Here is a 25,930-nt window from a genome sequence, read left to right as displayed (position 1 = left end):
AGAACCTCTATTGCCTCAATTGTGTCGCTGCAACTATCGCGGACCTTAGTGTCATCAGTAAACATCAGCACTGAACATCTGCAAGCACGCCGTATGGGTGAATTTAACGACCTATTGGCGTTTCGCCCTTAAGGTCAACTTCTACACACAGTTCAGTTGGGAGGTCGTTTTCTACAGCATAAATATGGTTGGCCCGAGAATGAATCCTTGCGAAATAGTTAATTTAACGACCTATTGGCGTTTCGCCTTTAAGGTCAACCTCTACACACAGTTCAGTTGGGAGGTCGTTTTCTACAGTGCAAGTATGGTTGGCCCGAGAATCAATCCTTGCGATCCAGTTGAGAGATACAGCCATTGCCATGATCACTGCACTCTGGGTTCTGTTTGCCAAGGAGTGGATCCAGCCAAGTATCTTGCCTTGTATGCCATGTGCTGTAACCTTCGAGAGAAGACGCCTGTTGGGAACTGAATTGAACGCCTCTACGCTGCCGCCTGCATATATAGACTCAGTCCGGTCCCGGGGGATCCAAGCGTCAAGAACATCCAGTAACTGGGTGATGCAAGAACGCCCCTTGACAAATCCGTGCTGTTCCTTGCATAACAGGTCATTTATCCACACATGGTGTATTATCCTTGCCCGCACGATATGTTCTCCATCACTGACTTGCATACTGTACGTACATGTAATACACAGTATATAACTGATACTTGATGGAGCTAAATAGCAGCAACCTGTCCTTCAGTGGTCTATGCACCTAATCTCAACCAGTTGCGTGATTCAGTTCTCCTTGACTGTGACTCACATAATGCTCTGCTTTGCAGTCTGTTTCCAGCAAGCACAGTCTTCCCACCCAAGCCAATGGCAGTAGTGATCATGAACTGAATCTGTTTCCGAGCTGCAGCAATGGCATTGCAGACTGCCGTTTCAGAACTGAACTCCAGAATTGGACTGTTTCATCACAGATCGATAATGTTCAAGTTCCAAAATGTGAGTACAAGCATGAACTGCTGTCTGTGATTTTCCCTGCACACAAACGATCTGATGTTGATTTGCACATTTTCACAAACTTTCAATTTGGGCTGCATGTTTCCATTGTTGTAATCATGCTTTGTTGGTGAAGCGTTTCAGGAAGGGCAGATCAGCTGTGTCCACCTTTCACATTACCACAGTGGTCAATGTGTGGCTATGATGTCTACTCTAGAAGGAGTGTGCTACGCTCCTTCTGCAACATTAACTCGCGTGTCGTTAGCATAAAGTGTGTTTTAAAAAGAAAAAAAAGAAAACAGTTTTAACCACGAACTGCAGTCGCCGTGTGTATAAACGCTGACTCATTTTATTTACTTCGTGACACACGGAAATGGGACAAACCGAGTTCGTCAGCTCAACCCGTCACTGTCATAAGCAATGACACAGTATATTGCTTATATTGTTGCAACAAAAGATATTATTCTCCAGCTTTGCACTACAGTTTGGGAAATTTTTGCAACGATATACCATAGCTCTGAAATCGAGGAATCGGATGTGCAGTTGAAAATCCTGTACGTGCTTCTGGCCTGGCTGGGTATCAACATTCTGCTGATTCTGCTGGCTTGGAGATACATGGGAGACAATGTTGTGAAGATGCTCACTCCAAACGGTTCGTTCTTTTGAAACCAATTGAGACTATGAAGTTAAGGAATTATATATATATTTGGTATGACCTTTATATATGAATAAAGAAATCTCTTCATTGAGAATGTTTAAAGTATAGAAATAATCGCAAACTCATTGTCACTTGCTCATGACAAATAAAACAAAATGTCATCGAGGTCGGATGAGGTCAACTTATGGTTTTTTAGCCAGTGCACAGAACCACCGGATCCCCGAACAGTTGGTGTGTCCACAAAAATATGGTATGGCTAAGAAAATACGTGAAGTGGTAAATCATTTAAATATGTATATGTTAAAAATATTTTGATAGAAACACAGCAGCTGTAGTGGGGTCAAATTTTGCCCAGTATCATTCATATTAAACTGTAAGTGTAAGACGTATCATTTATGAGATAACATGTACATAAACACCAAGTTCAGCTTACTTCTCATTGTGTAAAGTATGTCCTTGACATGGGTTAATTCAAGCACGTCCCACACCTGTATGGATTTTTTGGTCATGATATAACCAGTGTATATCACTATATGGCTCAGTCTGCATGCATTGTATGATGCCTCCTTGAAACTGAAACTTGTGTTTTGCCCTCTTTTGCATTGGACCAGGAAGTTCACCCCTGTTTTGGGGAGCTTTTTTGTCTTGTTGTTTGTTTTTTGTTGTTGGTTGTTGTTTTTGTCTGTGTGCATTATAAACTTCATTCCAGGGCTTTTATGAGTGGACTGGAAGGCAGAGGTCATAGGTCTGGTTAGGGGTGGGTCCTCATTGGCTGTGATGGCTGTTGCTTGCTTATTTTTTCATCTGATTACACTAGTGACCAACATTAGTTTTCTGACGAATCTGTCATTGTTTTATGCATGGTTGGTTTTTCATAAACCACCAAGATATAAAAGGTTATAGGGTTTTTAATGTGCATATTTGTGATCTTTTGCATGCACAAGGAGGATGTTCAGCAGGTTTGCACACATTGTATATGTGCATCTGGTGACCTAGGAAATCAGAAAATCACCACGTCCACTGTCCACCCACTAGGTTCTTCAGGGATTTGCACCCAAGACTCACTTGTCTGTCAGATTCTAAGGAATGTGCTTAAACAGTCCAAGTCAAACCAGAAAATAAGTCAGTGATCTGCGTTGTGTCAGGGCACAGTGCATCTTTTATGTGCTTTTGATGTTGAGAAAAAGGCTGGGCACTATCATGCAATGTGGAATTAAAAAAAAAAAAAAAAAAAAATCCAGATTAAGGATGGTATAATATCAGACTCTTAATTAGGTTTTCTTCATGATCTACCCATTTCATTTCTAAGTGCTTGTTCGTTTCTGTTTTTGAAGGATTTCTCTGATTGGTTACTCCAGGGAAAGTTTGTCTTCTCCTTTTCAGTGTTTTTTTTTTTTTCAGTGGTTGAATTAGGAGGGATGCTTGAGGGTAAATGTGAATGAAGTCTAACTGCGAACGATGGGTTTGGGTACATGTGGGCAATTAAAACAGATGCAGGTCTAGAACTTATTAGAGTGATTTGGACATAACATATTATTGGGACATTCCACCAGACTTGTATTTTTTGTTTTGATCACACATGCACACACACACACACAAACAGACATTTAATTTAAACACACACTCCCCAGACCACACACAGACAAACCCTTTTGCTCAGTAATTATGCAGCCTCATTTGCATATATATATATATATATATATATATATATATGTATGTATGTATATATATATATATATTATATTATATTATATTTTGGAGATTCCTATCAAACTACATTCATTTGGAGATTCCAACATTATTTTGGAGATTCCTGTCAAACAACATTATTTTGGAGATTCCTGTCAGGACACCATTCCATACTTTAACTTGGTATTATATATGTTTTTATTAACTAGGTATTACCTATGTTGTTTATAATCTTAAGAAAATTTACTATAATACTTACATGTAAAGTAATTCAGTTTTCTCTGTGTTAAAAAGGATTTTTTGTTTAATTTCTATGATTTTTCACCATTGATTTTCAAAATTGTCACTTTTTATGTTTTCTCTACCTGAATGCTGTATATGGGAAAGGCTGAGTCATAAAAGGTGCTTACTTTAAACTATAAGGTCAGTGTATGTGTATATTGTTTGTGTATGTGTTTGCATATATGTGCAAGGATGCGCGAGTGTGTGCATAAAAAAATGATAGTTTATGCATTTACTAATATTTATATAAATAGCTGTCTGTGTACTTTTGATCCATTTCTACCCCCATGCAGTAACAGTATTTGATTTATTAAAATGTTACAGCATTCAACAAGAAAGAGAAATAAAGTCATCACCTGTTTGATACTTTTGTGGGGAAGAAGAAGACAGAAACAGCAGACCCATCAGTCAAAGGTCACACCAGCACAATGTCGGTCATCAAGAGGTTCTTTGAGAAACGCAAGCTGAACGTGAAGTTCAAGAAAGCAGGAGAAGGTCACCGATTGGACGAGCAAACATCTCGTCCCAGAACATCGTGTGATGGGGCAAGACCTGTCCCCAGAGCAGCACCCACAGACCCTGATGCTGCCCAGAAAGCTGCTGATGCTGCCTTGGCCCGACTCAGTAACAAAAGCAAAGGTAGTGTGTGAACAGTGCATGTGAGACTTTTCAGTGGAAAGAGCAAAGGCATTATTCAAGTTTGTGGACATAATACTTGTATAAGATTTTTATCAGTGGACAGATTTATAATCATAATGTAAAACTAAAAGTCATCAGATAGTGCTATACTTTTAAGCAGATCCTTTTTATGTAAGATTTGATCTGAATAATATATTTTCCTGCTGTTTTTTTTAAAATTGTTTTACTTGATATAAACCCCCCCCAGAAATTTGACAACATCTCCCATAGAAAGGTACTATTCATCTCATGAGTTTATGGTTTCTGAGTTCTTAACCAAGGTTGGATGATGTCAACAGTCAAGTAAGTGTGAGTACACAGAATCATCAGTTACACAACTAGTTATACTGATGGATGTACCATAGCTGGAACAGTACATAATATAACTATTCTCAATGTTCTCTTGATTGTGACTTGAAGGAGGGGTCTTTCCATTTCTGGAAACAAATTTCACCAATAATGAATGAATGTTTACTTCAAAGAACATCTGACTTAATGTGAACCAGATCTTTATTTTTCTGTTAATATCATCATTATGTTTTCCCTTTTTTTTCCCCAAATCTTAAAGGTTTACTGTAGGTTTACCATTTACGTTCTTTGTTTGCAGATAATACAACCATTGTGCGTGCTCGAATGCGCACAGAGATGGAAGCTGAAAAACGAAAGCTGAAGGAAGCAGAAGCTGCCATGAACCAGGCGGCAACAGCAGCACAGGCTAGTCCAAGGGAACTAACTCTGGATGGAGCCCCGATGCTGCCCAAAGTACTGTACTGTTGTCCTGAGATTGGCCCGGAGGTCCTGCCAAAGGAGGAGATGGAGGGACACATTCAGGCCTTTCTCTACAGCAGGTAACCACAGGCATTCACCTGTTGTGTGTGAGCTTTGTGACCATCTTGTCAGTTCTTTTATTTGGGGTGAAAGGTTTGTTGTGCTTGCCTTCTTGAGTCCCATGCTGCCCATCGACAGTATATCTTATCACCCCTTAGGATGTGCATGTGTACTGGTGATGGAATCTTCCATCAGCTACCTGTCCATTATTTATGCCACGATCTTCATAGAAGCTAAGAATAACATACTCAGTTTTGCTGGAAATAGCTTACATGCACTGCTCTTTTGTCAAAATATTGTTATGCAGCCTTTATGTGATTAAGATTATAAATCCACATGAAATACTTGCTCTTCATATTTAGTCATACAGGCTGCATCCATGAAAAAAGAGAGAAGGAAGTGATGATTGATTAATTTTATTTATGCTCAAAACTGAATTGGAAGCACTAGGATATAGATATTTGGTTTGCAGCATGCTTTGATAATGGCTGTGGGAATACCAGCCAAGTAAAATTTGTTTCCTGGATGCTTGCCTGAGAAGTCAAGTTACTATGGTTTGTTTGTACAGCCTGGTTGAAGACCCGGAGATGACATCTGCAATCATGATCCACACGCTGAACAAACACCCGGACAAGGTGAAGGTGTGTGTTGAGACCCTGATCCGTTACCTAGACAACGCTATCAGCCACCCTGAAGAGGAGAAATACCACAAGATCCGGGCTGGCAACAAGGCCTTCCAGGAGCGCGTGGCCTGCCTGATGGGCACCGAGGAGTTCATGCAGGCTGCAGGTTTTGTGCTGCGCTCCCTGCCTCACGAAGACCACGAGGAACACTTCTGGGTGCTGAGCGAAGACTATGCCAAGGACTCGGAGCGGCTGACTAACATCAAAGAGGTTTTACTGGCTGCTGAGCCCATCCGCCCCCAGTTGGACCGAGCACTGAAGGTGTTTCACCCTTCCAACAAGGCTGCCAAGTTTGAAATTCCTGACGAGTTTTACAATGTGTCGCCGGCCGAGCTGAAGAAGGAACAGCAGCGTAAAGAGGAAGCTGTTGAAAAGCTGGGCATGCTCCGCACCAAAGCCATGCGAGAACGTGATGAACTGAAAGAGCTACGCAAATACCGATTCACCCTTTTGCGGGTACGCTTTCCAGATGGTGTTCTGCTGCAAGGCATTTTCAAGGCTCATGAAAAGCTGTCGGCAGTTCGCCAGTTTGTGGGAGAACAGTTGCTTATGTGGTTGCCATTCAACTTGGTGACAGCCACTGGACAGCGGTTGACAGAAGACAATGCCAGTTTAGCTGAGCTTAACCTGGCTCCAGCTGCTGTGATCAACTTTTCCTGGGATGAAGCAGTGCAGGCTGACATTGCAGCCCAGAGAGGGGCGCATCAAGCAGGTCCTTTCCTCAAGCCAGAAACTGCGGCTCTGATTCAGTCACTTCAGTGATAAACATTGGTCTGATTGAAATGCTCCAGCTTGGTTTCTTTCCCTTGTCTCTTGTGAAAGTATTTATTTGCTTCATTTTAGTCATATTGCTTGAAAGAATAAACCTATCTTTAATGGTAAATTTAGAGGGGGTTGGGGGGCATTCCATTGTCTTGTTTTCAGAACTACAGGACTGTCCACTTCAGTTTGGTTGTGTCACTTTGATTGTCTGAGGCTGATTGTAATGAGAGTGCAAGTGTAAGTGTGGCTAGAATATTTAGGATAAAGTCACCATTTTAGATATATAAGCTTGTCCATGCATGCTGTGTGAAGGTGTGATTGTATGAAGTTAAAGGCTGTCTACAACAGTGTCTCTTTAATTATTCAGATCCCTCAGGGATGGTGCAAAGAAAAAGCCAAAACAGAATATTGGCCTGTTCATTTCAGTATTGGCAGCGATATTTATTCTTTAAAGTTTTCTGTTTCACCATTTGCTTAGTATACACCGTATATAAGCCTACCAGCACAGTTGTTGTGATAGTTTTGCTTCCTGAATTTAACTTCTAATCTGAAATGCAGATTTAGAAAATAAAATCATGATTCTTTGGCTGATGAAAAATGTTAACCATCCCAGAAGCAGCATTAAAATTTGAAAGTCTGTTGGATCCAGTGAGTACTTGAGACACTTGAAAAGATTAAGAATAGCATGGATGCATTCAGTAATCAGAAGACATTGGTGTATTGCTAGACAATTTCCATCGGTATTGCATAGAGAAGGGTGCTAACAGTTACTTGATTAATGTCTTTGTTTATATTGTTGGAATTGACAGGACAGCAGTGTGTGTTATTGTGTGAGAAGTTCGGAAATGACACATGGGTCAGCATTTGATTAAACACTCATTAATGCCTCACAATATATTTCTGATTTTTGAATAATTCATGATTTAATGTCTTTGTTCCGGAAGATTTCTTTTTAATGTGGGACATAGTTAAAAGGGGAATTGACCACCTTGTGGTGCAGCAAAGAAAATTTTACTTTTCAGCTTTTCTTTATGATACAAGGATCTTTGCCATGAGTGTTGGATCAAACAATCCAGTTAAAATGGCATGGTATAGACTGTAAATATGACTTGACAAAAGCTGGGAAATATAGCCTTTTTGTTTGGTGATCTCAGATTTTTAAGTTGCTCCTGACTACATGCTTGTGTGAACTGTATGCGAGGGAAAATGGAGTGAGGCAATTATTGGATTTTTTTGTTTTGGATTTGGTCCTTTTATGTTTCCATCGTATCCATGATTATAGGGACAGCTTTCCAATGGGTTTCAAGTTATCTTTTGTACATATGATCTGTGATTGTCTGACATGTTCGTTGTGATTGTTAAACAAATTTGAATTCTTCCACAGGAATGTCATGAATGAATAATGAAGACGGTTACACAGTATCCAAGATTACTACATTGCATGTATATGTAGTGAGGGTGAGAACTTTTCATGGCCAGATTGAATGGTAACGACAAGCTGACCTGATAATTTCAAGCATAAACCAGTTGGACATGTTGCAGACAAGTGTGCTGGTGTTTTCGAAATCTTCTTTTTTTTCATTGATTGTTTTATTTGTTACGTCATGTAAAAATGACAACCTGCCTTCACATAACAGTAGGGGTATTTGTTTATGATAGTTTTTCTTTCAAGTGGTTCAATTGTTAGAAGTAATTCAAGCCAAGCTGGTGATCATGATGCTTGTGCCAGTGCTTTACAATGGACTACGAATTAAAGAAGTATTTAAAAAAAAAAAAAGTCTCGTTCACCACCTACTTACTGTCTTTTTGATGCCTTCCTTACTGTCAGAACATCATCTGGTATCATGCACAACGGACAGCATTGTGTCAAATGCCAGTCATAAAAAGCTCAGCATTTCAATTATTCATGATTTTGCTGTAACTCAGTGATGATGTGTCCAGCATTGTTCAACCTACCTCACTCTCCTGTAAAACATAACAAATTGCCTGTATATGATATGTATTGTATTGCAGTACTCCTTGTCACAACAAATCTCCCAATGTGAAATTTGAGCTGCTCTTCCCGGGAACAGTGCATCACTGCAGTGTGGTGTCACCATTTTTTCTGCCTGCAAGTGTTTGTTTTCCTGTCATTAGTGTCAGAGTGGAATTTTTTCAACATAATTTTGCCAAGGACAGTCCCTTTTGTTGCCTTGGGCTCTTTTACATGCACTAGGATCATGTTACATAGGGTTTACTAGCATCCAGACCACAACTTTAGTGGTGTCTTGTGGAGTCGGAGAAAATTCTGGCAGGTGAGTGATGTGAATCTGTGCAGTCAGATTCTGCAACTTCCTTGGTGGATGCATTACAACTTGGCCATCATTCCACACTATCCTCATGTTCTTTATCAAATCAGTCGACAAGGCAGTTGCGTTGCAGAATCAATCCGTTTCTAATGTTTGCAATAATAGAGATTCCAACCATTATCTGCAGTGTATTGTCATTGTACATTATTTTGGACTTCACACTTTCCACATTTTAATAAAATTGGTTAAACCCTAGTCTCATATAAGAGCTACTCTGTTTCTCTGACTCTCAGAATGTGAAGTTGACACTTAGAATTCAGTTTGCAGTTCTGATGCATGGGTTTGAGAGCAAGTGAGATACTTCAGATTTGTGTGACTTCTTTGTACACAATGCACATATGATTTGTTTGTTGTTTTTGTGCAGGCATTGTGTGTTGAATGTGTGTGTACTGTGTGGGGAGGGGGTGGACAAATGGTACAGATGAGCATACATACTTCTTCTTTTTTTTAATTTAAATTAACAAGTTGGAAAAAATGTTCAAGCATAAAAAATCCAATAGTTATTATCTTCACATTTCATAAAGTTGTTGAACAAAATAAATTCATACCTTCTAAAGCAGCATGTTTTATACTGAGTTCATAAGTACAAATCAATCTTTCATCATAGTAATCAGTTTCAACCTTCTAAAGAAGGGACTTTTGTGTCAAGTGTGAAAGTACATATCTTTCTTCATATTCTTTTTTTAACCAAGCAGAATATTTTGTGACTGATCACTGATCATGTTAGTTTGATGAGGACGTGTGCAGGCTGACTGCCTGTTGAGTGGTTACTTCGTGAGAGATATAGTTCAGAACTCCAGTATGAGCTGAAGAGAAAACATGGATTGCTGCTCTTGTGTATACACAAACCACATCTCCCCTGGTTTCATTCTCTGGTCACCTTGCCCTACATTTTCCCAATCATGATTGGCCTCGAGTAGGAATAATTTTGCACTGTAACAAGTAATTGAAACAAATACCCAAAGAGTGTTATCTATGCCAGAAGTGCAAAATGGTCATCAGTTTTGGTTTGTGATATTCTCGGCAAGTTGGTCTCCCAACAAGGGAGTAATTGGAGACATGGTGGCAGTCTCCTGTCTGGAGGAGGTGCTCTGTCTCTTCAACACCTCTGAGCACCATTGAAATGATTGAACAGCAATACAGTGTTTCCTCTGGTGTACAACCATGCAATGCCACTTGTACCATGTGGACTGCTAGTGCTGAAACTGTGATATACTTAACAATCTTGAGTGTGGGACAAAGGGGAGGTTACCTACTTCCGGGAGGTTATCGGCTGTAGTTTCGTTTCTCCGCATAGGCGGATAGTAGTTTGCACAGGACAGGAATGTCAGACCCCTGCCGGAGTCTGCACTAGTAGGGTCACGGTAAGTATGTTATTTAAACGTAATTTTAGATAGAAAATTTCCTATTTTGTACAGACAATGACAATGGAAATGCCACCGACAAAACAGTGACAAAGTTTTGGTGTTTTTTTTTCCCTTTTTTTTTTTAAGCTCATCACTGACAGTTTCAATCATCCAATGAAATGCTCTAATATGAGGTTTCAGTATTGGCAACTATGGTGAAAAATTCCTAACAACATGAACAAGTTTTTATCAGTCAGTCAGTCTGTCTTTGTATTTTAACACTTCAGTCAGTCAAAAAGACAAGGAAGCATTGTTTACAAAAGACACATTTATTTGTGACACCAATACACGTAACATCAAAAATAGGGTGGATTTGTGTACTCAAACAGCAAAACAATGTGAAAATAAGCAGTGAACTGATGCGTATATTGAGCATACAAAAGTAAAAGAAAACAGCATAGAAGAAGAGAAAAAAGGCAGAAGAGATTCAGAATATAAGCATAACTATACATCTGTTGATTTAAATGAGTGAACAAACTGGCAGTACAAATGTATAAATAAACAAGTGTATATATATATATATATAACTTTTTTCTACAGTTGGGTATTTGTTACCTGTCAACAGAAAACTGATTAAGGAAAAGAAAAATAATGGTTGTAAATGAATGGTTAAAGCATGAATGTGCATGCCATTTTGTTCAGTCGCTTTCTCACCCCTGTTAATATACTGATCAAACAATGTATACAATCAACAGGGAACCTCAAAATCCATATGTAGCAGATTTAATAGTACAATAATCTGCATAATCTGAAACCTAGCTTATCCCTGATTTCTACATTTAGAGACAGCATTTGATTCAATGGCTTTTGTTTGTTTTATTGCTCAAAGCTTCTGGAAAAGGTTTATAAAGGAGAAAGCTTGATTCAGAAATTGCTGGATGTTTTATCCCCACTGGCCATACTGAGAATTATGCCACATTCTACTGACCAAAAAGTAGGGCTCTTTTAAAGTGTAGAACATTGCTCTTATGGGTCTCTGTCACAATTCATCATCACTACCATGTGTGAAAATAGTACCATTGGTAAAAATGACAGATAACAGATACTTATTCATCAAGCACAGCTATTACAAAAGAACGGTTTAAAATGAGTATGAACTACACAGGTAATTCAATGTTGCTTTTCTGAATAATGCTTGTTAACATTGGCATTCACATGTACACACATATATACGTATATCAAATACAACAGCCTGCAACATTTTCTTTAGACAACCTACATCTTTTCCCTCTCTCTCTTTTCTTTTTTTTTTTTTTTTTGCTGTTGCTAAAACCTCTTTGTAGAGATAGCTGTATCTGTGTGTATGTGGAAGTAGGTAACCAAGACAGAGCATGCTAAGAACAGCCATGGTGAATGAATGTGGCAAGGTGCTGTAGAACTATTATGCAACGTGATAACACCAGTGCCCCAGTCTTATGAATGGCCTTTTTGACACAGCATTCACACATAGCTTTTATCAGCCTCCCCATTTCCATTAGTCAAGAGGACTGTGTATATTTAACAGCTACTCATGTCTCAAAAGTGATGTTTTGGAATGAAACATCAATCAAAATGACTGATACACTTGTTGGTAAACAGTGAAACATAAAATGGAACAAAATGTTTCATGGACTTTTTTTTTTATATGTATAATTGCTAAAAACAATCCCCCTTTGTTTTCTGTGGATCATCAGTATGTATTTCTTCAAGCAGCATAGTAACACTTCTTTATCTGGTGCTGGTATCATGTTACTTTTCAATGTTAAAGAATCAAAATGGAAAACTACTGAAATAACCAAGATGGCAAACAATTCAAGTATCTAAACACAATAAAAATGAAAAAGTACCCCAACTCAACTATAGAAAACAATGAATTATTCAAATTATTCACAAATTTCTTTCAACAAAAAAATCCAAGCAGTAACTAATGTGTAACATTTCTATATACTTACATAAAACTTTTCCAACAGTTTTATGACTGACATAAAGCTGACACATGCATACATTGAATGCTATGTACACATGACACATGCTCACATGAAAAACAGACACTGGCCGGAACCCACAAAAAGAAACAACTGAAAACAGAACAGCTTTCCCCACCTCGCATATCTGTTCACGCCCTTCAGATGGTTCTCAAATTTGCAAAAGTGCAAAATTTAATGATTTACATAACATCCCCAATCAGCCAAACTGGCAAAGAGGGGAAACATTCATCACAATCACACCCAATCACAATAAAAATATTCTTAAAACAAAAATAAAAAACAAACAGGCAATAAACACAAAAATGATGTGAAGAAGAACAAATGACTGTCAACCAAACACGCACACAAGGGATTCACAGCTCCTGCCAGCAGTGGATGCTTGTCCCCTGTGGGAAAGGAGCTGCTCATCCTAAGGCACAACGGCACCAGTATAAGACTTGTACAAGTGACGGTATATAGCACTAACTTCAAACTCACCTCAGTCATAAGCCTCACTCCAAAAAGACAAAGAAAAAAATCCACACCAAGCTTTTATGCCACCAAAAGAGGAGAAGCTGTAAGAAGTATGGAGTGCATTTTTGCACACATGCACCCACTCCTGCTATGCACACATACATTTACTTAACCCTAAAAAACCAAACAAACAAAAAAACAACTGTGAAATTCACCAACTGAAAGAAAGAAAACCAAGCATTTTCTGCAGATGATATATGTATCATAAAAGTAAAAGTAAAATTTCAGCTTGAATGCACATTATTTGGGAAAAAAAGTGGGTTCACTTCAAATATTCAAGCTAGGTTTGTACAACTGACTTTAAAAAAAAGAAGAAAAAAAGAGCAGACACTGTTCCTCTCAGTCTTTTAGTGGCATAAAAATCAAATTGGGTGTCAAATACTTGTAGTACCTGTAAGTGTGTTTAGCGTCAAGCTAATAATACAAAATAAATGTGTACACAGTCGATACATCCACTTGGCCTGCAATCCTGGGACAGTTTCACCAGACTCTGTGGACAAGTTGCACAGATGCGCTTATACAGTGTTCATACATTCATTGAGAAATGCTGTACATTCCAAGGCAGCCAAGGGTTAAAGCCACATCTCCAGTAACAAGCAGACACTGAAAGAGGACAGGGAAAAGCTCTGGCTTGGCATTCACACTGAAGACCCCTAACTCCAGCTAGCATGTGCGATAGAAATCATGCTTGGCTTTGATGTCGTTCAGGTACTTGTCCATCCTGGCATTGAGGTCATCAATGCTCTTGGACAAATCCATCAATGCCTTCTCATTGTCTCCAACATCTTGCTGGATGTCTGTGGACAAAACAAGTAACAACTTCAGCTGCCGATCATGATTGTAGAAAGTGGGAAAATGCCAACAAAATGTCATTAAAGCAAAAGATAATGCGAGTTAAAAAGCTTGTTTTGCTCTAACAGTTGCTTCAACAACAAAGCATTTAGCAGTAATACATCTTGTTGTCCAGAATGAAGACCCTCTTGCTATGAGCAACAAAGTCTTCCACAGTCATGATCAGTGAACACACATTAACCTGAATTAACATGAACAACACTGACCATCCGACAATCCTTCACTAACAACCCTGTTGTGCTGAATAACAATTACCTCAGTCATAAAAGAGCACAATGCAGGCTTTAATGTTTGTTTTTACAAATTTGCAAGACTGATTAGTACACTTCATACAAACAGGTCACAGGGATACTCACTTTCTAGCAAGTTCTTCTGCCTGAGAGTTTCCTTTAGAATCTTATCTGCCTTTGTGGCCAGTTTGGATGCTCGATCCCGTGCATCAGCAGTGGTGTCATACTTCTTGTTCAGGTTGGCAGATGTTTCTGCGTAGCTGTTTTCCAAAACGCCGGCTTTCTGAATATCCAAACAAGCATGGTGTTATGATCACAGGTTTTTTTCACATAAAGCTGAAAAATGACTTTCTTTCTTTGCTAAACATTGTGATGATCAATTTCAAATCTTCATCATTTGATGCCACTTAGTTTAACTATTGATCATTCACGCACAACAATCGACTGCAACATGATGTCAAAACATGTAAAAATGGACATGAAACTGATGGTGGAAAAAGCTACACCCACTCGTTCTGCTGCCTCTGCTGCAATTTCCGCTTTATTGATGGTATCCTCTGCTGTCCCAATGTCAAGGTCGTTCTTGAAGTAACGTGTGCGCAGTTTCTCCAGGCGATCTTTCAAGTCCTGAAGCAGCCTCAGGCTTTGGTCAGACAGGTCACGAGCTGTGGTAGTTTCTGTGCCAATCTGGAACAAAAAGACACACACACACATTACGTCAGAGTCAAGGTTACAATTTTCCTCATTCTCCGTAAGTGTCTGTACTGAACTGAAGGCTCCATGATGGAGTATCTGTCAGAACACAGTGATGGATTCTACTTCTGATTTACATCCATTCATCTTTGGCCCAAATCTTTTACATTCAAAATTATCTGCTCGCACCACCAATGATGCAATCAACTTTTTTTCTTTCTTTCTTTTTTTTTTTTTTGCTGTCCCAGCATCTGCACAGTGTCAGTGGCATTATTCCCATGCTGCTCATTCTGATCCCACACACAGCCACACCCATTCTCATCTGTTGCAGCCCCAGCGCTGGCAGTTCACAGGGAAAATTGTTATTAGTCCACTAGGAGGCCACACACCTGAGAAGACCGTGCACTGCTGCTTAGTCAGTTCAGTATTGTTCAGTTGGGCTTGTTCTGATCTAACAAGATGAAATTAACAACATTACCATGTTTCTCAGAATAAAGAGGAGCCAGTATATTGTCCTCAGGATAGAAGATGGCACTGACCAAAGTGGAAAGACAAGTTTTACAAAGCAACATTTTGACAGGAACTCCAACAGGAATCATATATGCCAGTACATGATTCTTAATCATGGCAGGATGCAGACACCCCCCCATCCCCTCCCAAACAGTATGTGCTACTTTAAAAATAGGTATGCAAAAGCAATGCAATGAAATAAGCAATACACAAATAAATATATTCACCATTACCATCAGTTAACGTAAATAATTTCTAGTCATTATATGCAGCAGTTTTTGTGCTCGATAAAATCTCTACTTCACTGTGGTTTCCAATAAGCAAATTTCAGAGCTTCTCTCACAAAATGTCACTAAAGACTTTCGATACCAAGTCCATCTCCACTTTGAAAGAAAACAACAATTACACCTCTTTGCAACACGGACGTAGGGCTTGTACAATCTGTTAACACTTAAGTTCCTGAATCAGTCCAACCTTTTTTCAACCCAAAGTTCCTCCCTATCTCCTGAACATATAACCATTAAACTCTGTCTCAAGCCTCACACTCTTCACAGCCTTCATCTTAGAACGTACACAAAGGCAAGGTCTTACCATGGTCAGATCAGATTCAGCATCAGCGATGTCTCTCTCTGCCTCGTCAATAGCTTTCTCTGCCATCTCCTGAGCTCTCCGGGCTCCTTCCAGGGCCTCTCGCACTTCCTCGGCCGTGTCCAGGATCTCTCGAGCTTCAGTTCTGAAATAAAGCTCCCTCTTTACTTCATGCACTGAAAAGCACAGCTCTGTTTATCTTCTGGTTTAGTTGTGAGACAAGAAATATGGGTATTATCTGCCTGTGAATGTCAGATGTTAACTTCTGCAAGATCATTTTTTCAGCAAGTGTCATTCTTTCTCTGTGTCTTTGCATCTTAATCTTTAACCAGCCTTTTCAAACTGAAAATTTTCCACATACTATCTGTCCTCTTGGCATGTTAAGCATCTTGGCTGCAGTGTCCTTCGGTCTTTCTCACATCAAAATGCAAAACTGGACAAGGATAAATCACACTTCAAGCAAATATCACAAAGTATTGAGTTTGTGGGTCAAACTCAGTATGACAAGAACTGCAAGAAACTGAATAACCACAGCATCAGTGTGTACAAATAAAAGTTAAACTAAAACATCATGGATGCATGCTACACACACAAACACGAACACAAGTACATAAGCACAAATTGATGAACCACTACCACAAACAAGACACAACAGAAAAAAAAGACACACACAAAAACTAGACCCCCCCACACCCCCTTACACACACAAACATGCACACGCACACACACATGCACACACACACACACACAACGTACGAGGCCTGTTCAGCACTGCGGTTGAGGCTCTGTGCCTCTGCACGGCTGTTTTCCGTTTTGGCCAAGATCTCGTCGATGTTCTGCAGACCCTGCACGGTGCGGTTGATCTTGTCGGCCAGGCGCCGGATCTCTTCAGGGTCCAGGGACACCCTCATGTTCAACACCTCCTGCGTCACCTGCTCACAGCCATTGCCAGCACACGTTTAATATACAAAGAAAAAACTATTTAAAATATACGAACCAACAACAAAATAATTCATGTTCTTCTATTACAGGTATTGCCTACATGACATAAAATCAACAAAGAAAAACTGAACAGAAAAATAAACTGGTGTTATGTTATTATATGTACATCCCACATGACACAATAAAGAAAAAAAACCCAACAGAAACTGAGACTATTACACAAACATTCCACATTAAATAAACAAAGAAAAAAAAAAAAAAAAAAAACAAACAAAAAAAACTTGTGTTCTGCTCTTTCTTGTACATTCCACAGTTGTTGTATTCTTTACAATATGGTAGCTTTCATCTTAATGGCCAATAAAAAAGAGAAAAATATTCAAGGTACTTATTACTTATTTTGCATCCAACATTTCTGTTAGAGACTGCTGTGTTATTCAATGACAACACTTTTCATGCATTCAGCCTTTATGATATACGAGCCAGAAAAGCCTGATATCAATCACAATAAAAAAAACAAAAACAAACCTAGTCACCACACCATTTGTGGCACCAGAAAAAATGACAATTTTAAAAGTTTATTCTGAACATACACATACACATGTGAACCACTGAAGGAAGATGATTTTGAAGACTTTCCACTCACATTATTACACATGTAAGTAAAAAAACAGCAACTGGTAATGCTCATCAAGGAATGTGAGAACATCTTCATCCATCTGAACACTTCCAGAATCAGTCACCTCTCTTCAGGTCCATGATGATCCTTTGAAAAGGAAATATTCTTCCGAACATTTAATCAAAAATACTTTATACAACAAACTAGTGCAGACTCTGGAAGAGGTCTGATTCCTGTAATGTGCAAACTACCCGATTCTGCATTCCTGTATAGCACCCTCTTTTTCTTGCAGCCATTTGGAGACTTTAGTTGAGATTAATTCAGTGTATTCATTAAAATTTTTGCTTGGATTGTGTACCTAAATATCTCCCTCCAAAACATTTCCAACATGATGGCTTCCAGAATCTTGTGCCCTTCTTTACTTCTGAAAGCAAAGTGAAAATTAACAGTATCTGGCAACTTTTCACTCACCGCTTCAACATCTTCTGGCTCTGCCCGCTGTGCACCCAGCACTCCAGAAATCTCGTTCAGCAGATCCTCCAGTTGGGTTCTGGCATTCTCTGAGGCGTTCTTGGCCTCAAAAGCAGAGTTGTATGCATCCTGGGCCTCGTCCTTTGCCTCCTCTGCTGCCTGCTTTGCACCTTGCACCTGCAAGTTATCAACTGGTGTAAGTTTGCGTGATTTTTGGATCCTAATGTTAGACACATCAGTGAAATGGTATTCTTGCTACCTGTTTCAGCCTGCTGAATGGATCTGGTCAAACTTTGCATTTTAAAAAAGTGGTGCAGCTGAGAAACTGACAATGGAATACATGCCGACTGAGAGAAATGTTATCAAAAAGAAGACCCACCCCACCCCCTTACTTTTGTTAAAAAAATAATATAGATTTATTGCAAAGACATTTAAGTTCTTTTTAATGAATATTTTATATGCAAAAATAATGTGTTGAAAGTTTGCCAAGTCAGTAAGAGCTGTCCTATACACACAGACTGGCTGGCTAACACAACACCCACCAGATTCAGAATGGCAAGCACACTGCTCTTTAGCACACACACACGCACACACATTCACATACACAAACACATTAACTTACATCTTGCAGCATACTGTTGGCATTACTCTCCTTGTTGGTGAGAAGATCTTCAGCCTGTTGTGCCAGCTTCAGTGCAGTGTCGGCCTTGGTGACAGCACCATCACAACTCTCACCCCCACACCGTCCACACCCACCTCCACCGCACAATGCATCACAGGGGGCACCTGGGGCACCGCACACCTAGCCGCACACAGTCACTCTGTCATCAGTCTTATAAAGGCATAAACAAATCTGTTACAAACAAAAACAACAAAATCTTCAGATTATCATATGAAGAACAATGAAGAACTACACAAAACTATAAATTAATTTGACTTGGTTTGGTTCTCATAAATTCGGACCCAAACAGATAGCTCTTCTGAATGTTACACAACTGATCAGAAAACAAATACAACTGCAGGCAGGTAAAAAAACATAAATGGATGGTGCTGCACCGTAGCAATGTGCACTCCCCGGAGAGAGCAGCCTGAATTTCACACTGAGAATTCTTTGTGACAAAGAGTAATACAATACAGTAGAGAATAATGCTGAGCTGTAAATCTTAGAATTTGACTACTTTGACAAATCTATAAAGCAATAATTCCCTGTAACTGTAAAAATCCATAGAAAAGACCAGGAAAAACATCCTACCATGTTGTTGATGTCAGAGAGGCGAGTACCAAGATCAGACACATCGTTGTCCAGACTCTCCAAGGACTGCTTGTTACGTTCTAGCTGGTCATCAAAGTCAGCCTGCCGACTGTTGATCAGGTCCTCTGTGCGCTGACGGATCTGTTCAGACTCTGCCAGGCGTCGCGCTGTGCCGTCCACTATCTGCTGAGCTTCCCGTGATCGCTTCTCCGCTTCTTTGGTGATGTTGAACGCACCTGTGTAGGGAGGGCACGAGTCAAGTGCTGTCATGTTTGAGATTCTGTCAAGCCGTCGTAATTTTAACATGAAATTTTATTATCAAAATTCTTCAACACTGCTGAATTACAAAAATATTTATCTGTAAGTTAAGTCCATATGAATCTGTGACAGTTTTCAGTTGCTGAAGAAGTTTGCACTGCCCAGCATATAAGATGTACGCAGATATATAGAGAAAGTGAGTGGGCGAGTGGGTGAGTGTGTGCATGAGTGTGTGTGTGTGTGTGCATGTATGTAAGTGTGTGCGCATACATGCATGCTTGTGTGCATGAAGGTGTGTGTGAAAGTGCATGCCAAGGGACCCACCTTCCACGTCTCTGGCCTGAATGTCTGTGGCATTGTCCTGCAGGGCCTTGGCCAGTTTACGCAACTTCTCCACCCCTTCCCTCAGGGAGATGATCTCTGTGTTACCTCTCTGGACACGAGCTGTAGTGTGCTTCAGTTCCTCATCCAGGGAGCCCAAGTTCCTGCTGTTGTCAGTCAGGTTGCGCCTGAAAACCCCACATCAAACAGTGCACAATGTGCTCACCTCTTGTGCTCACAGCAGTTCAATGCATGTACTGGAACGCTTTCAGTTTCTTTTATTCTTTTCATTTCATTCAGCACAGTCAGTCTGGCTTCACAAAACAGATTTATGTGTATGTTCTGTATACCTGTACTTTTTACCAGCAAGAGCTTGAATTTGAGAAAACAGTTTTTCATCAGCAATTGAGAGATAATTTACTGATGCTATTTTTAAAAAAAACGCAACAATAACCTTTTTTTAAATAACTAAAAACAATTCAATGGTGAGCTTCCAAATTCTTGAGCACACAAATAGAGTGCTGTGTATGTTTCCATCATGTCACTCACTTGATGACCTCCAGCATGTTTTCAATCTCCTGAATGTCCACCTGGGTGAAGTTGACAGAGGCCAGGATCTTGCGGATCTCATCAATGTGATCCTGCATCATCTTGAACTCCTCATCAAACGCCTGGATGGCTCCAGTCACAGAGATGTTCTTGGCTGACTCCACCAGGTAGTGCGTCTGGTCTGTGCACACATGAACAGGAACATAGTTTGTGTCGGATACCCCCTCAGTTTCCATGACGATAACACAATATTCTATTCTATTTACAGAAGCAAACATTTACAGATGAATATACACACATAAGCTTGCTCATCAAAGACTGATTCCAAGAGTTAACAGTAAATCTGCTGAGAAACAGATTTCCTCTTAGGCTATTTACAGACAACGTATTAAAGACAAAACAAAAAATAGCAATTTTCCATTTGCACATCCATATGACCAAATCATTTATAATTTATTGTCTTTGAGCTTTTCTGTCCACCAACTGTCGGTATAATGCCCAAAATGTTCAAACATTGAACAAAATAATGCAAATGTCACGATATCAAACCAAGTACCCCGTAACACCGTAAACTTTCTCTCTGGAACACTATGCACCAAATATCCAGAAAGGGAAGAAAGCTCACCCCGAAGGTCACGGATGACGCGGTCCCAGTTGTCGAAGCACTCTCCACAGGGCACACAGTTGGGCAGTTCCCCTGTGGTGCCACGGGCACAGCGGTCACACTTGTAGCCTGTCACTCCCGCCACACACTGACACTGCCCACTGCGCTTGTCGCACTGCATCGACTCAGATCCCTGTGGGTCACAGTCGCAGGCTGGGCAAAAACAAAAGAGACCAACCATGACATGGTACTGTGTGCCGCATCATATCATTGCATCCATCACTTCTATTTCATTCCACTATTCGTTGATCATCGTTGATCATGACCTAGCTGACCGCCTCGGGCCATTCCACTTAATGACATATGATGCCATCATTTTTAAATGTTGCATATAGTTCTTTAAAAAAAAAGAAAAAAAAGATGAAACATATGCTGACACAGGCCCTGCTAACTATTAACATGAGAAAGATACCTCTAATAAAATAGTTGCATCATGATCAAATTATGCTAAGTCAAAATGCAACTGTCAATGAGTGCTGCTGCTCCATTCAATGGAAACAAAATCAATGGATGGAAACTTTATGTCAATGAGTGCTGCTGCTCCATTTAATGGAAACAAAATCAATGGATGGAAACTTTATGTCAATGAGTGCTGCTGCTCCATTTAATGGAAACAAAATCAATAGATGGGAACTTTGCAAATAAAACCAGAATAAGACACCCTTCATGTTAGTTTATTTCCTCAGCCAATCAGAGTGGGCAGATTAATGAAAAACAGAACTTGCACACATTATAATTCATGGAACTGAATCACATGCAAGTCTAATTAAGGCTGAATCATTGCAGAATCAGGAATATTACTTTTTCCTCGACTGGTTATGATATACTTTCTTACTACAATGTCTGTTTTAGCAGGATGTCATACAGTGGGACCGGAGGGCTGAATCAAAGAAGTTTAAGGTAATGAAAGACATTCCACAGTTTTTCAGCTGTTAGCAAACAATTAAAACAACACTCATCACATGCCAGTAGGCAATACATTGTTTGATCAAATTCCAAAACTAAAAGCAGAAAACAAAACAAAACTGCAGAGATAAAAGACTGTGGACAATTATAAGCTTGACACAACCCATAACGAAAACAAAGAAGAAAAATGTGAAGTCCTCACGAAAGCACTGCACGTTGGGGTCCCCAAAGAAGAAGTCCTCACAGTCCGCACACTGCTGGCCTCCACGACCATCCAGACAGGGACACTGGCCGTCCAGCTAGCAACAACAAACACACCAGTGTACATGCACACTCAGGCTGCACCATTACTTCTTTTTTTCCTTTTTTTTTAACATATATACTACCCCAGAACAATGCACTATAATGATAGAACAGTTACTTCCCACAGCTCTTCTGTTAAATGTAGCATTAATTAGCTCCCAGATTCTTTGATTCAATGCACACCCCATTTTCTGACACTGCTACATCTTCTGCTTGATACAATGTCATTTTCCAATAATTTTTTCTGACATTACTATTTATGCTATCTAATGCACAATGATTTTCTGGCAATTTTTTCTGGCTGCTATTCATGCAATTTACGTTACAAATTAATTCCACAAAAGCTAAACAATTTCCATTCAGTCACACAATGTGTGACAGCAGTGCAGGTGAGTACAGGTAGGAACCTACCTGGTTACAGTCCAGGTTCAGGGAGCCAGTGGGGTCACAGTTGCAGGCCTGACAGCCGTTGCCACTGGCCAGGTCCCAGTGAGCTGTGGCACACTGGTCGCAGTTCTGACCCACCACATTGGGCAGGCATGGGCACTGACCGCTCACACGGTCACACTCCCCACCACTCCTGTTGGTGCCAATCGGGTTACAGATACACTCTGCAAACCACAGCCAATGCCTCTGTCAGTCTGATGACACATACATATTTTCAGCCTTCAATCCTGAAATTGGATATTGTTTGGGTTTTTTGTTGTCGTTTTTTTTGAAGACACCAAAAAGACAATGGAATACCATATACACATATCATAAAGGAATATATTTTCTATTTTCAGAGTGACAGCACATCCATGAAACTCAAAACATAATCAGACGCAGAGAGGAAGAGATTGGAGCGATGATATTATAAAGTGTCTTAAAAAACTATAAAAAAATATAAAAAAACCCACACTTTTCCCTATCATAATCAACTATTACCCATTCACTTTTCAGTATGGTCAGTTAACATTTTACTGACAAGGTGTAAGCTATATTATTGAATTGTTTTGTTCATGAAGATTATGCAATTATTTATTAGATCATTAAAATCCATTTACTGACAAATTGCATTCACCCTACTTGGGAACTGACACACTATTCCTTCCCAAAATGGGTCTTGAGACACTGCTTTCAATTTGGTGGAAACTTCCCCACAAAGTCAAATGGATTATAAATATCAAGTCCTGCTGTTCTAATTCACAGGACACTGACCTTAAACACTCAGACTTAGTGCAATCAAAATGTTCTCCTCAGTTCACTAATATATGCAACAAAAGGTCAACTTCTGTTAAACACATGAAAAAAAAAAGATTTTCCACAACAGAAATATGCTAAAAATGTCTTAAATATTCATCTCTTGCTCTTTGTGTGTGTGTGTGTGTGTGTTTTTTTGTTGTTGTTGTTGTTGTTTTTTAAACAAACCATTTCAGAGCCACCACATGTATGAAAAAAAACCAAACTAAACTATAACATCACACTTACGTCTACAGCTTTGCTGCGTAGCATCACCGTAATAGCCAGCAATGCAGTGCTCACAGTTGAACCCTTCTGTGTTGAAAAGGCACTTGAGACATTCCCCAGAGTCTGGGTCACAGCTGGCAGGCACGTTGGGGTCGATGTTGTTGTTACAGACGCAGGCTTCACACATACCTCCCTCAGCCAGGGGATTGCCAAAGTAGTTGTCGATGCACCGATCACACTTTGGTGCTGCAAGGCAGAGAATACAGTCACATGCATGCAACCAAAACTTGTTATATGAATTGGAAACAAATATCATATGAAAGCAATGAATTTGCTTGGTTTCCATATATAATATTTTTTATTTTCATAAGTTATGTTTTCTAGAGGATACTTGATTTTTTAAATAATTATACAGAAAAATAACAAAAAGAAATTAAAAAAGAAGAAGAAAAAAACCCTGACAAAAACAAATTATACTTAGGACTTTGACGGCAATATCCAAAATATATGAATGTAAGCATGCAAGAGTATGTGTTTGCCTCCAACTCTGGATTCAGGCACTTAAATGTGTTTCATAGTGAAAGGTGCTGGTGTGAATGAATATCAGAGCATCACAGAGTCAGATCCACTGCATATGAATTCACAAATGAACTATGTCCCCAAACTATCACACACACACACACACACAACCTCAGCTACCTTCCAACCAGTATCAACCAAAGTCACGAGGAACATTTTTCAAATCCGTAAGTCAGATCATCAAACTCACTTCATTTTCTTTCAAACAAACACCAAGGAAAGGACATGTCACCCTACAGTACATCGAGCCACCCAACCTCTTACCAAGGTACCCTGGGTTGCAGTTGCAGTACACCTCCTGGGTGCGGGGATCAAAGGTACAGGTATCCGCATGCTGGTTGGCACTCCCAGGTCCACCAGGACACATGCAAGGACGACATGGGATTCGAGCCCCAACACGAGGGTCTCCATAGTAACTATCTTCACACCTGCAAGGAAAAGACATTTGATCATCACCATGCTGCTGATTTAATCTGTACAGAATCTGCTAACACAGGACACCAAAATTACTTAAAGAATCTCTTGATTTCCCTTTCAAGTTGTTTTCTTTCCTTTTTGGCCACACTGAGCCATGTGATGGTAGTGTATATATATAACATATGTGTGTGTGTGTGTGTGTGTGTGTGTGTGTATGTGTGTGTTCGTGTATGCCCACAAGCAAAAAAGAGAGATATACACAGACAGTAAGTTATCATACTCAGACAACCACTTTCTTTCTGTGTAAATGGGCTATAACAACTCCAACACTGGCATGCATGAGTGTGGTCTTAAGGGTATGCACTTTCTTTTCCCACAGTTACAGCAATCATACTCCACAATCAGGGAAGCGCATGCTGGGTAATGTTCATATTTCCAAAAGCCACCTAACAGTGATATGGATTACAGTACAAACACCTCAACAGCACCTACCTCTCACAGAAGTCACCAGCGGTGTTGTCCCGACAGTTGATGCAGGCACCAGTGAGAGGGTCACAGGTGTCAGCGTTGCCGTTGCACTGACAGGGACGGCACTGTGGGAAGCCCCAGTACCCCTCACGACACTGATCGCACATACGTCCACCCACATTCTGAATGCATAAGCACTGCCCTGACTGTTCGTTACAGAAGTTATCCCTGGCACCGATTTCATGGCAGTTACAGGCTGAAAGACAATGTTTTGTAAATATCAGTCACAATATTTCTATACACATTTTACTCTGAAAGATCAAACATATATATGTAAAAGCAAGCTGTTTTTACTGTTCTTTATGAAACATTTAAATATATTTTCAATACTGCTTATTTTCTTGTTTAAAAGAACACCATGCACACACGTGCACACACTGTGAAAATGTTACACACCTAGACAAAGAGACCGGAAAAAAGATGTGACAGTGAATCAAAAGTGGAGAAAAAGAGTGTGGATGAAGAAACAAAAATTTACTGAACCAGAAAAAAACACACAGCATTTGAAGGAGGTAATCAAAAGCTTTGAAAAAACAAGACACAGAAATATATCAGGATATTGTTGCTAACAGAAATAAAGGAGACAGGCACAAAAAACCAAGGAAATAATCTTAAAGATTACTGATCGTTTTCAAAAATTTCTAAGCAAAACAAAATAATGACAATAATAATAACAATAACAATAGTGAGAAAGACACAGAGGCACCTACGTTCACATCCCTCAGGCCCAAATCCATAGGTTCCAGGGGCACACTTGTCACACTGACGACCCACCACATTGGTCTTGCAGGGACACTGACAGCCACTGGGGTCACACTCCAGACTCACTGACCCCATGGGGTTGCACTGACAAGCTGAAAGACAAATATACACAAATATGTTCTTTTTTTCTCTGTGTATGATATGTATGACAGTCACCTGTGTCTGACTAAGACCTTCAGGGCAGCAGAGGAGTCAGCTGCAATCCAAACTATCTGGACTAGATGTTTATTATAGTGGAGAG

The 25,930-nt window shown here is 39.8% G+C and overlaps 2 protein-coding genes across 2 annotated transcripts in view; one reads left to right on the top strand and one right to left on the bottom strand.

Annotated features, from left to right (window-relative positions):
• The first annotated feature begins 1,348 nt into the window (after positions 1 to 1,348).
• LOC143284761 (UBX domain-containing protein 6-like) lies at positions 1,349 to 9,363 on the top strand. The gene is made up of 4 exons (XM_076591731.1): positions 1,349 to 1,637; positions 3,939 to 4,253; positions 4,900 to 5,140; positions 5,689 to 9,363. The coding sequence occupies exons 2-4, from the start codon at positions 4,043 to 4,045 to the stop codon at positions 6,563 to 6,565; spliced, it is 1,329 nt and encodes a 442-aa protein (XP_076447846.1). The 5' UTR covers positions 1,349 to 1,637; positions 3,939 to 4,042; the 3' UTR covers positions 6,566 to 9,363.
• Positions 9,364 to 10,569: 1,206 nt separating this feature from the next.
• Positions 10,570 to 25,930, bottom strand: part of LOC143284760 (laminin subunit beta-1-like) — a 61,135-nt gene continuing 45,774 nt past the window's right edge. The window contains exons 15-31 of the mRNA XM_076591730.1: positions 25,638 to 25,781; positions 24,892 to 25,123; positions 24,247 to 24,410; positions 23,425 to 23,649; positions 22,366 to 22,565; positions 21,854 to 21,950; positions 20,707 to 20,898; positions 20,082 to 20,262; positions 19,536 to 19,720; positions 18,954 to 19,189; positions 18,324 to 18,503; positions 17,702 to 17,878; positions 16,429 to 16,604; positions 15,676 to 15,817; positions 14,392 to 14,568; positions 14,008 to 14,164; positions 10,570 to 13,596 (exon numbers count right to left, since the gene is read on the bottom strand). Coding sequence (XP_076447845.1) covers positions 13,463 to 13,596; positions 14,008 to 14,164; positions 14,392 to 14,568; positions 15,676 to 15,817; positions 16,429 to 16,604; positions 17,702 to 17,878; positions 18,324 to 18,503; positions 18,954 to 19,189; positions 19,536 to 19,720; positions 20,082 to 20,262; positions 20,707 to 20,898; positions 21,854 to 21,950; positions 22,366 to 22,565; positions 23,425 to 23,649; positions 24,247 to 24,410; positions 24,892 to 25,123; positions 25,638 to 25,781 — 2,999 coding nt within the window. The 3' untranslated portion in view covers positions 10,570 to 13,462. The remainder of the gene's footprint in view (positions 13,597 to 14,007; positions 14,165 to 14,391; positions 14,569 to 15,675; positions 15,818 to 16,428; positions 16,605 to 17,701; positions 17,879 to 18,323; positions 18,504 to 18,953; positions 19,190 to 19,535; positions 19,721 to 20,081; positions 20,263 to 20,706; positions 20,899 to 21,853; positions 21,951 to 22,365; positions 22,566 to 23,424; positions 23,650 to 24,246; positions 24,411 to 24,891; positions 25,124 to 25,637; positions 25,782 to 25,930) is intronic.

This window comes from Babylonia areolata, chromosome 8 (assembly GCF_041734735.1).
Source record: "Babylonia areolata isolate BAREFJ2019XMU chromosome 8, ASM4173473v1, whole genome shotgun sequence".
NCBI classification, from domain to species: Eukaryota; Metazoa; Mollusca; class Gastropoda; order Neogastropoda; family Buccinidae; genus Babylonia; species Babylonia areolata.
Note: the sequence above shows the minus strand (reverse complement) of the source record. Positions and strands in the feature narration are given on the sequence as shown.

Bases quoted from the DNA above. Each gene is read 5' to 3' on its own strand.
- LOC143284761 (XM_076591731.1), top strand. From the start codon at position 4,043: ATGTCGGTCATCAAGAGGTTCTTTGAGAAACGCAAGCTGAACGTGAAG. The intron at 4,254-4,899 runs GTAGTGTGTGAA...CTTTGTTTGCAG, and splicing joins ACTCAGTAACAAAAGCAAAG to ATAATACAACCATTGTGCGT. The intron at 5,141-5,688 runs GTAACCACAGGC...TTGTTTGTACAG, and splicing joins CAGGCCTTTCTCTACAGCAG to CCTGGTTGAAGACCCGGAGA.